The following is a 10,744-nucleotide window of genomic DNA, read 5'->3' as shown; positions in this document are numbered from 1 at the left end:
TCAGTTGGATCCAGGGAACGCGTGGATATATGTCTGATTTACGGTTTGGGAGTTATAGGCCCAAACAAATGTTTTCTGCTATAGTTACCTGAGGTCTTTGCTGAGTTTTTGACCAGTCCTGAAAATGGCACACTGCCACCATGTATGGTTTAGGCTGTAGCGTGATTTTTACACAGATAAAAATAATAATAATGGAGGAGATGGAGGAGGAAAATACTTAAAAAAACAATAGGGTTCCACACCCCTGTTGTGTGAACTGCGTAGCATTGCTACCGCGGTTCCCAGCCCCTCGGGCTTGGACCCCTAATAACTAAAACCGACAAACATAGCAGGGTTCTACCGCTTCGCGGTTTGAACCCTAATAATTAACAGATCAGTCGATATTAAAAATAATCCTTAGATGAAGCTCTATCCATGAGCTTCTCCCAATTTTTTTTCTGTTAATGAAAACACAAATATGGTAATGTAAATGGACACATCATCAGCCTCGTACAATAAACAATCCTAATTGCAAAAACACTGACAAACAAGCACGACAGACACAACAAATCAGGAACATCCTGACCAGTGTCCTCAGTATGTAACGCACTAAACATTCAGTGCATTGATTTGTATATATTATTATAGCATCTTTCAAATAATTTTAATGCCATAACTCTTCATTTGTGGAAAAATTTGATAATCAGGGCCGAAATTGGTGAAGTAAATGGGAATGGGTAAACAACAAGCTGTGCCCTTTAAATTCACAACAGAGGTCTGTTTTGATACTTTTTCATTTAAGAAATGCCCCTTGTGAAGCTGTACAATCCGAGAAACCTTTCCTTATTCATATATGATATAATCAATCATCCTGAGTCCTTCTGCTTCATTTGAGGCTCAGAATATGGGTAATTGCCTCCTATTGTCTTTGGAGGTTGCCAAGGGTTTCCAGAGCTCCGTTCTCGAGGCCAAGGGGTCAGTGCCCAGCGGGGGTAAAGTGACGCCGCCGTACTGGAATGTTGTCCTGATGAATTACTTACTACCTGATAAACTAGCCATCAAAAATACTTAACAATAGTAGTGTTGCCAAACTCATGCCAAGCACAAGGTGGGGTACAATGGACAATTGAGCAACAGGAAACAAAATGAGTGAGAATAAAAATCCCTTTTTCTCTGAGCTGAAATTATTCTATGATAGTAAAATGAGTGTAGACTGTTTTACCTTCTTGGGTTTTAATGTTTACTTACAGTTTTGTCTAAGGAATACAGCTTTTTTGGCAATATTGTCCAATCACCAAAAACGTTGTGTTGTGTGCTCCTGTTTAAAAAGATGTCAGGGAGTGGTGAAGGCCAAGGGAGCAACAGGTGGACTTCAGCTTAACAAAAGGAGCACAGCGCAATAGCTAACAGGGGTGGCCCTTGTAAAACCTCTTAAGTTCAAAGGTGGCAGTGATTGAGCGGTTGCTCAGCAAGGAAGTCCTCCCCTCAAAATGTGGATCATTCCCGGCATGCCTGAGTTTCTGCCACACTGAGGCCGTTGTTTTTTAGGGCATTTTCGGCCAATATTTTGAAGACATGATAGGGGAGAGAGAAGGGGAATGACATGCAGCCGAGGCCCGCAGGTCGGAGTTGATCCTGGGCCTGCTGCGTTGAGGAGTAAACCTCTATATATGGGCGCCCGCTCTACTGTGCTACCCGGGCGCCCAACCTACTGAGTTCTAAAAGACACTTTGAGTGCTTGAGAAGTTTGGTCAGCTGTAAATTAATTACAGTGCTTCAGAGAGTGTCATAAACTCTGCTAACTGTGTCTCATAAGTTACTTCCCCAGGAGTTGTTCACAGGTTCCCTCTTAATAATTTAAAAGAGTTTCTATATCGTTCACACTTTTTCCTCTTTAACTTAACTGAGATTCGGGAAACATAAGAAGATTTGTTATTGGACAATTTACTTAACTGCTGTTCCTCCTTTAATCTTTTAAGTGGAAGCCACAATACTTTGAAGGAGTATTAATAGTTGCTACTGTGCAGGGAACAGCAGAATACCACAAGGTTTAAAGTGTAATTACTGAGTTCAGAGGTTTGACCCCGTGCCACTGGGCTGCTGTAAAATGTACGCCTTAAGACACCTACAGAGACCCTCATAAGAAAAAGATTTACAGAAATTTTACTCAGATTTGACTTTATCCTCAAATAACCCACAAAGTGAGAACACATTGTCTCAGTGTTTTCCCCTTTTAACGGTTTTATGTACTTGATCTGGCAGGATCCACATCTTAAAGTCATCAAACAATCCACAGCATTTTGGAGTCCAGTCTTTGGTAAGCCAATGATAGTCCTTTGAGATTATGTAAATTTGTTACTTGGCAGCCATGACTCATAAATTCAATCAGACTGAAAGGTATCTCATTCAGGACTCTGAAAACAAAGGGTTTTAGCGCGTGCTCTTAAAACAGCCAAACCTCAAGTGACGCATCCACTCTGCTTTTGTGCTCAGTCCTTCAGTTTGTCACCTTCAAGCTTTTTCCCTCCCACTTTTCCTTTGTGTCACTGTTCCTCCCGCACAGCTTCTCCATAAAAAAGAGAAAACTAGCTGCCAACTTTTTTTTGAAGGCAAAAGAAACTTGTGTTTGTGAGAGTGAGATTATGACAGTTATAGCATATTTTGCAGCATTTTCTTGTGTGTGCTGATTTGTCAAATCCCATGTTGGAGGGGTGGTGTGTGGTGTAATGTACGTACGCCAGGGCCATGATGCTCAGGGGTCGGCTTGCCAATGATTCTAGGCGCTTCAGAGTCTCCATGTTGTCAGATGACAGGCCCATCCCGCTGTCTGACTGACCGCCCTGATGGTGATGCAGAGACAGACAGACAGACAGACAGACAGAGAGAATAATTAAAACCCCAAATGTTCTCTTATTTGTTATGTGAGGTGAACAAATATCCTAACGTTAGTAAGTCAACTTTATTTCTATAGAACCCTTCAAAACCAGTTCCAAAGTTCTTTACAGGTACAGATGAAATACAATAGCATGAAATACAAAACGAATCTCAGATAATGACAAAACATAGTAATAAAAAAGTAATAAAATCAACATCATAAAGCCATTGATACGAAATTATCACCTTTATTTGATACTTGAAAATTTAGCTATCAGGGTGCCCTTAGAGCTGGAATGTGGCACTCAGCAGATCTGATAAGGAGGGAGAACTTGTTGCACAGTGTTGGAGCAAAACGAGTAAAAGTACAGTTCTTGGTGCAGAATAAGGAGTTAAATCCAAAATATATAGGGAAGCCAAACTGCTGAGGGCTTTAAAAGTAATCAACAACATCTTAAATTGAAATCTAAAATGGAGTCTAATCCATTCAGTCAGAACTGTATTCTGATGTTTGCCAGAACACTTGCTGCAACTTGCACCAATTGCTGCCTCAATTACTTTGGCAACATTTCTAATTTGTAGATAGCAAAACTAAACAAGACTTTAATATGATGATTAAAGTACCATTTAAAAACAAATCCACAATTTTGGTTTAAAAGTCCTCTGTCAGTGATCCAAGATTCAGAGTTTGATTCTGATATACGGTATAATGATCGGACCTATAACCAAAACTCCAGTTTTATCAGTATTCAGTTGTAAATAGTTAAAGGCCAACCAGTCTGTGATGGCAGTGGGGCAGCAGTGGAATCCATATTGTTTCTTGACTAACTGACGTGACGAGTCATTGCCATAAAAATCATAAGTCACAATTGAATAAACAAATACGGCCAGAATGGTAGCAGATACAAACTGAATAAAATTGGGCCAAGGAAAGAGCGTTTTGGGACTTCATATGACATGACATCCGGGGAAGGAATAAAGTTATTACACTTTGTATGTATCGATAGGAGCTACTTTAAAATTCACATTCATATCTTCTTATACAGTTCAGCCACTATAAATAACATTTATGTTTCAGGGTGAAGTTTCTAGTTAACTGTCATCTAACTAACTGTGTGGTTTAGGATAAGTTAGAGCGCAGATTGTGGATCTGTTTCTGGTTTAGATCCAGAATTAATAACTCACCTCGTGGGTCTTATTAGTCCCGTCCTCCATGGTAACCTCGTCAAAGGTTTTGACACTACCAGGACGGATCTTGATGTTCCTGGCGAGAAAATATTTTGAGGGTAAGTCCAAAAAGTTCTCTTTCCGTTTAAAGAATCGTTTGACTGGAGCACAGAGGCAAAGTTCAGCAACAAAACCACAGGAACTTAATCACTTAAATCAACAACATGTAGCATCTATGACGTTGTACTTTGAAAACACAACTTGTTTACTTTGCATTTCAACACTCAGAGGCTAAAACGACTGCTTAACTTAGCTTAAAGGCTAACTGTCATTACTACTTTTCAACACCTCCTCAATAAACACACTTGGAGGAGCTGTGAAAACCCAAGAGCTTAACACATATTATTTTAAGTGGACATAAATCTTGAAGCTGGCTCTATGGTTTTTGGGGAAATTCCTCACAAAGCCACAATACTAAAAGCTCTCTGGCCATCAAGCTGCTGTGTGTACATTACTTATCATGTGCCAATCAGGTCTCATTGTCCTCAGGTCAGACCTAAATGTTCTCTTGGTTGAGTTTAGTTTAAGTGTGACAGGAACAATAATTGTTTAAAATAGTATTCAGTGCCAAATAAGGAAATGATTTAGGAATGTCCTTTGCAAAACAGACTCAGCGCTGTTTTCTGAGGATAGGTTTACATGCCTTTAAAATAAGGTGATTTATTTTCTTTGAATGTCTTAAGACATTGCACTGGGGACCAGGAATGTCCGACAATCCCTCCAATAGTTGTTGTAATATTTTAGTCAGGAACAAAGTGGACTGAACGTCTGACACATCAATATATTCATCCCTTGAGCCACGTTGCTTGTGTGGCTATATAACAACTCAATACTGTAAAGAATAGATATAAATAGCAGCATCTGTCCAAGTTCATTAACGTTTTAGGTGTCGGTTTTATGTAAACCAGCCAGTGAATACATTTTCCATGTTCTCACCAGGTGCTCCCTGAGTCGCGGTGGGACATAGGTCGTGTGGGCATCTCCTCTGACGGCACTGTGGCTGACGGGTCTCCCACCTTTGCCAGCAGGGCTGTGTTGATTGGTATGTAGTGCTTTCCCTCCTAAGTCAACCAAACAAAGGCAGAATATCTAAAAGGGCATCCTTATGCTTCCATGATGCAAATAATAAAAGAACGTGTGAGTTGATGTTGTGAGCACGCTATACAAACACACACATCTACAGGTCGTGGCGAGCAGCCAAAGAAACTTAAGTCCTGCCTAATAGATCCAATACAAAGTTCAAGAAATTTGTGAAGGCAACATAGTCAATGGCAAGCCTTCCTGCACTGTAACAATATTATAATAGTTTATTAATATTAGTCAAACCCCTCCACTGTTCTTTCTGTCCAGTCTGGGCTTTTCTCGTGAAGGGAAAAGCTTCACAGACTAATTTGTTGCTGTAGTATGTGTGTATGCATGTAATGCCATGTGTGGCCTTGTCTTTATCTCTTATTAATCCACTCAATTTACGGTCATGTGTAGTCTTTGCATAAGTACTGGAATATAATTGCTTTTCTTTGTATGCATTTTCTTTTAATATAGATAAATATAATTTAATAGAATTATTATAAAAATAATTTATAATATAGATTTTTTTTATATAGGTGATGGTGAGAGGTTCCAATACATTGATCCTATTAATTTGGATAGAGAACAGGACTGGAGGTCTTCAACAGTCCATCTGATAACAAACAGATTGATGGAAAATCTAACCAAACCTAATTTGGTTTCTTTAAAAAAGCACAGGTGGGGCACCTGGGAAGCTCACCTGGTAGAGTGCGTGCCCACAAACATAGACTCAGTCCTCAACGCAGCGGGCGCAGGTTAATTTCCGACCAGCGGCTCTTTGGTGCATGGAATTCCCCCTCTAATCAATAAAATTAATGTAGGCCAAATTCAATTTAACTGCTTCAGTTTTAGGATCCTGGTATTGTACATGCTGGCTCATTGTTGCGGCTTATTGGGACACTTGAATAGAACAGAATCTATGAAACTCAAAACGTCTGCTGTAGAAAAAGGCCTATTGGTACATGTTTCATTACCTTTAAGTGAATTATGTTTGCCTAATAATCAAATACAGATTTGTGTCTGTAGTGTATATTTGTTGAGCTAATTAGAACAAAGTTCCTGACAGCCTTTTACAAACTCCCAGAGTTTGTGACATTCCACAGCAATCATACTAGATAATGTTATCTTGCTTCCCACTAATCATTACATAGTTTTTTTCAGGTGTTTTGAAGTGTTGTACTTCCTACAAGAATGATGTTGCTATTTCAAAGGGAGTCATGTGTTTGTGGTTACTGTTACTTCCCCTCTTAGTTACTATGAGCAGCTCCCTGGGTGAGACACCGCTCTGAATCTTCTTTAGGCGGCAGGACTCTGATCCGCAATGCTGCTTCCTGAATATTTGCATTTGTAACTCATTCTGGAAAACTAGTGACTTTTATTGTTAAGTGTTCTGTGAAGCCACAGTATTTATTAGGAATCCCAAAGTATGTGTGGATTTAAACGTGAACTTAAATCCACTTCCATTATTTGTCATTTACTACAAAAACACTTCCATAAATCTCTTTGGAGTATCACCATCAACCGTTTGTGTTCACCAATGGTCAGATACAATTGTTAGCATGTGTAAAATTTGACTTCAGCATTAAACCTATCCTAAAAAGTGCCCATGGAGCAACTTGGGGTTTGGTGTCTCGGTCAAGGACACTTTGACATGTGGACAGAAGGAGCCTGGGATGGAGCCGCCAACCTTGCGATCTGACCGCTTTTCTTCCTGAGCCACAGCCCTCCATCTGAGCTCAACAGCTGCTTATCATAAACTGTTCATTACTGCTACTGTTATAACAGGCCTAAGACACATCATATGTAGTTTTCAAACAGTACAAACTCTTTTTTGTCTATCATACCTGTTGCACGCTGGCCTGAAGTAGATCTCCAAGCTGTTCCACCAGCTCAGTGAAGGTCGGTCGCTCCTGTGGCTCCCCCTGCCAGCAGTCCAACATGGTCTGATATCTAAGAGCAAAGAATACACCACTGAACACAAACTGCAAGACAGACACATGCAAGCCTTCAGCGTTTTGGATAGACACTCTGATGCCAAGAATATACAGTATATTTGGGTTGATGTGTTTTAAACCGTGATAAAGCACCTTTAAGAAGAAAAAAAACTATCCTCAGGGTAAGTAGCCCAATAAAAAAACCTCTTTGCATTGAGTGCCCACATCTGGTCCACCTCTAAATTGACTGTCATCTACAATATTTGTAGATACTATGTTTTCTATTCTCAGGTAATCCTGAGCCTCTGGGCAGTATCTGATTCTCTTTTGGACTTGGGTGTGAGAGCAGACAGCCTCGCTCAGGTCTCTGACAAGCTGTCAGCGTCTCTGCCCATGTGGGAAGACTCTGAGCCTTTATGTGAGTATCCATCGCAATGGCTTGTCTCATTTTGTGGAGGAATTTAGAAACAGAGCACCACGGCTGCTGTTTAAATTACATTCACAGCATGTTACTGATTGGGATTGATGGGGGTGATGGATCCCTCTCCTGTTTTTTGTTGCAGCAACCACCACTTTCCCTACAGATCTCTTTAGTTTTATGTATTATGATTCCCCTTTGGCATCATATTTAGTCAATCTCAAGTTTGAGGACTTGGCATATAGTCTGTTGCTGCTTTATCGCCCCCACTCCTCCTCTCCATCTGAGTTTGTGTGCAGGGCATCTAAACCTCTCTGCTCCTCTCAGTGTTGTCAGGTCCGGCTGTAAGAAGTCGTGCAGCTGTGATTCCCACGTTAATAAACATAGAGTATACTCCTCCAGGTGGGAGCCTTCCTAACATTGACAGGATGTGGAGTGCTTGATCACAGCCTTTATGCATATCATTAAGGGGGGAGGGGGATAAGAATAAATAGCCTATCCCCGCATGTTTGGGTGCCTTAGGGAGTGTGGTTTCTGAGGTGGAGGGTAGAAATACTGTAGAAGTGAGCTACTTTGTCCGGTTGGGCAATTGTGGTAGGATGGGAAGTGAGCATCCGATTTATTGTCCTCCCACTCTCTGAGCAGCATCCGCTAAATTCCTCTGCAATGCATCAGAACGGGGAATCTCATTAACAGATGGATGAATCAGAGGTACAATGGTACAAATGATTTTCTCAACACAGACTGCAACCTCAAGTGCTTTTTTATCAACTATATATTACAAGTTTAGGGTGAGGGTCCAGGTGTTAAAAACCTGGGCTTACAGACACATGTGATCAACTGCAGGGGATGAAAGGAATCCAGCCCACTGACTCTGAATGCATTACAGTGCATCCCATTTACACTAATATCAGCAGGTTTTATCTCAGCTTTAAATTAGCAGCCGGCCTCACAAGCCATACGCATGTAAAATATATAATTTTTCGAGATGGAAAGTACGAGAGATTCTTGGCACCAGTCGGTCTGCATCTAAAGATCTTCTGTTCTAACTGAACACTACAATCTGGATTAGATTTTGCCTATCATTTCCAATCACTGTCTCCTTTGCAAAGATGTTAAAATCATTTAGTTAGCTTTACTTGGCACAAGATGCTTTAAAACTCTGGATCTTTTGATATCACAACATTATTAAGCAGAAGTGCAACATTAAGCTTTTAAAACAAATAAGATTTGTGGACTATATGAGTCATTTTAAATTAAAACCAGACACAAAGTATGCACACATGTTGGAGTTAGTTGCAGAGCTCAGACTGTGATCGCTGTGTCTGGATCGGCTGTAGATCAAACAGAAGAGTCAAAGTATTCTTATTACAGAAAGAAGGTTGTCTAGCTGCATCACTGACTCACATCACTGATACCAAAGAAGAAGACTATTCTCCCACAGATATTTATGTTGAGCACCATCCACCAGCCCCTGTTCAAAACAATCTTCAGTCACTGGCTCGCCACTCTTGGGGGAACTTAAATTTAAACGTGGTACTCAGTTACATCTGCCACACTGTCAGTCAAAAAATGCTTCAGAGCGTCAAGCTTTCCGCTGCAGAGCTAACCAGTAGCTAATGTTTCCTCCTGTAACATTCATGGTAGGTTTACTCATGATTCTTATCAGACACCCCTGACCTGATGGTGCAACCAAAAACAGGGGTAAAGACACAATGCCTCCTTAGCTGTATATATCGATATGGAGCCAAGGCCTTTACCTGACGCCTATATTTTTTTGGCCTCTGTGTGGAAACCATACAGCTGAGAATATGGAGCTGACTGGCTGGGATACACATGACTTATATATCTACTTCTTTTTTTGAACAATAGTTCAAACTAAAAAAATGTTTGCAATCCTATATTTTTTTAGACAGATTTACATAATAGGACAGACAATCAGCAAATTAGGTTAATGCACCCAAACACAGTGTACTTTATTGCTCTCTTGAGGTGGATAGCATGCAGGTACATTTAGTTGATAGAGATTCTCACATTTCAGAGGAAGAGTATTCTGGCGCTCTCATCCTGGTCCCCTCTTTCAGCCTGCAGCAAAATTCTTCATCAATTTGGACTCCAGGGTATGGGGAGGCACCTGGGAAAGGAAAGAGGGGGAGAGGTTGATTACAAAGTTATTTGTTGTTATTTATAAAAATGGCCATACACAGTATATGTAGATATACTTTGCAGTTCACATTTTTATCCAAAGTTAAATGATATTAAAATTGTAAAATTCAAATGCAGAATTATTTTTAAAGAAAATTAAGTTAGTTGCTTGTGATTCAGTGATTTCCTTCCTACAATTTTAATACTTAAATAAACTGTTGAGGTATTTTAAAGGCTCCAAAGTGAATCCCGGGTTCCATAATTCATAAAAGCGGTTCTTGTTACATTTCAAACTATGAACACTTATTGCATGGAAAAGTGTCAGAAAGGAGAAGAATAAAGAAGATTGTAAAAAGTGCATGTAATACATACAAATTTTAAATTACATTTAAATTACACTGAATTGCTCTTATACTTATACACCAGGTGTTTCATAATTTTTGTTTCATTTTGTATCAGTAAGGATATCCTAAATAACCCCTCTCTGTATAATGCATTACAGTTCAAGCCACGAGTAGAAAAGACATTTAGAGGATATCGAAAGAGTTAAATCTTTTAAATATCTAGGTATTTTAATTGATGACAGTCTTAGTTTTAAAGGACATGTTGAACAACTGGTTAAGAAACTGAGACTGAAAATTGGCTTTTACTTTAGAAATAGGCTATGTTTTTCTTTCAATGCAAAAAGGAAACTTGTAGCTGCAACATTTACACCCATTCTGGATTATGGTGACCTCATTTATATGAATGCCCCAACCCAAGTATTGAAACTACTGGACTCTGTTTATCATGCCGCATTGAGGTTTATCACAAACTGTTAGCCTCGCACACACCACTGTGAACTTTACACACGTGTGGGCTGGCCAGCATTGGAGAATCGTAGACTCAATCATTGGTATATGTTCATTTATAAGGGTATTCTGCGTCTGCTCCCCTCATATCTGTGTGAATATATTCAACCAAAAGCGGATAGACTGTATTCTTTACGCTCACAAGACTTACTGCTACTGTCTGTACCAAGTGTCCGCACAGAAGTTGGTAAGGTGGCATTTCACTATTCTGCACCCACATAATGGAACAATTTACAAAAGTTCTGGAA

General features: G+C 39.9%; 1 protein-coding gene across 3 annotated transcripts in view; it reads right to left on the bottom strand.

Moving 5' to 3' along the window:
* Positions 1–10,744, bottom strand: part of kdrl (kinase insert domain receptor like) — a 55,494-nt gene that overhangs the window by 2,856 nt on the left and 41,894 nt on the right. For all 3 annotated transcript variants that reach the window (XM_032528582.1, XM_032528581.1, XM_032528583.1), the window contains 5 exons: positions 9,535–9,634; positions 6,993–7,098; positions 5,017–5,141; positions 4,039–4,117; positions 2,716–2,819 (listed from right to left, as the gene is read on the bottom strand). In XM_032528582.1, the coding sequence (XP_032384473.1) occupies positions 2,716–2,819; positions 4,039–4,117; positions 5,017–5,141; positions 6,993–7,098; positions 9,535–9,634 (514 nt within the window). The remainder of the gene's footprint in view (positions 1–2,715; positions 2,820–4,038; positions 4,118–5,016; positions 5,142–6,992; positions 7,099–9,534; positions 9,635–10,744) is intronic.

The sequence above is a fragment of the Etheostoma spectabile genome, chromosome 10, assembly GCF_008692095.1.
Source record: "Etheostoma spectabile isolate EspeVRDwgs_2016 chromosome 10, UIUC_Espe_1.0, whole genome shotgun sequence".
Taxonomy (NCBI): Eukaryota; Metazoa; Chordata; class Actinopteri; order Perciformes; family Percidae; genus Etheostoma; species Etheostoma spectabile.
The sequence above is the reverse complement of the archived record's forward strand: the minus strand, read 5'-3'. Positions and strand labels throughout refer to the sequence as shown.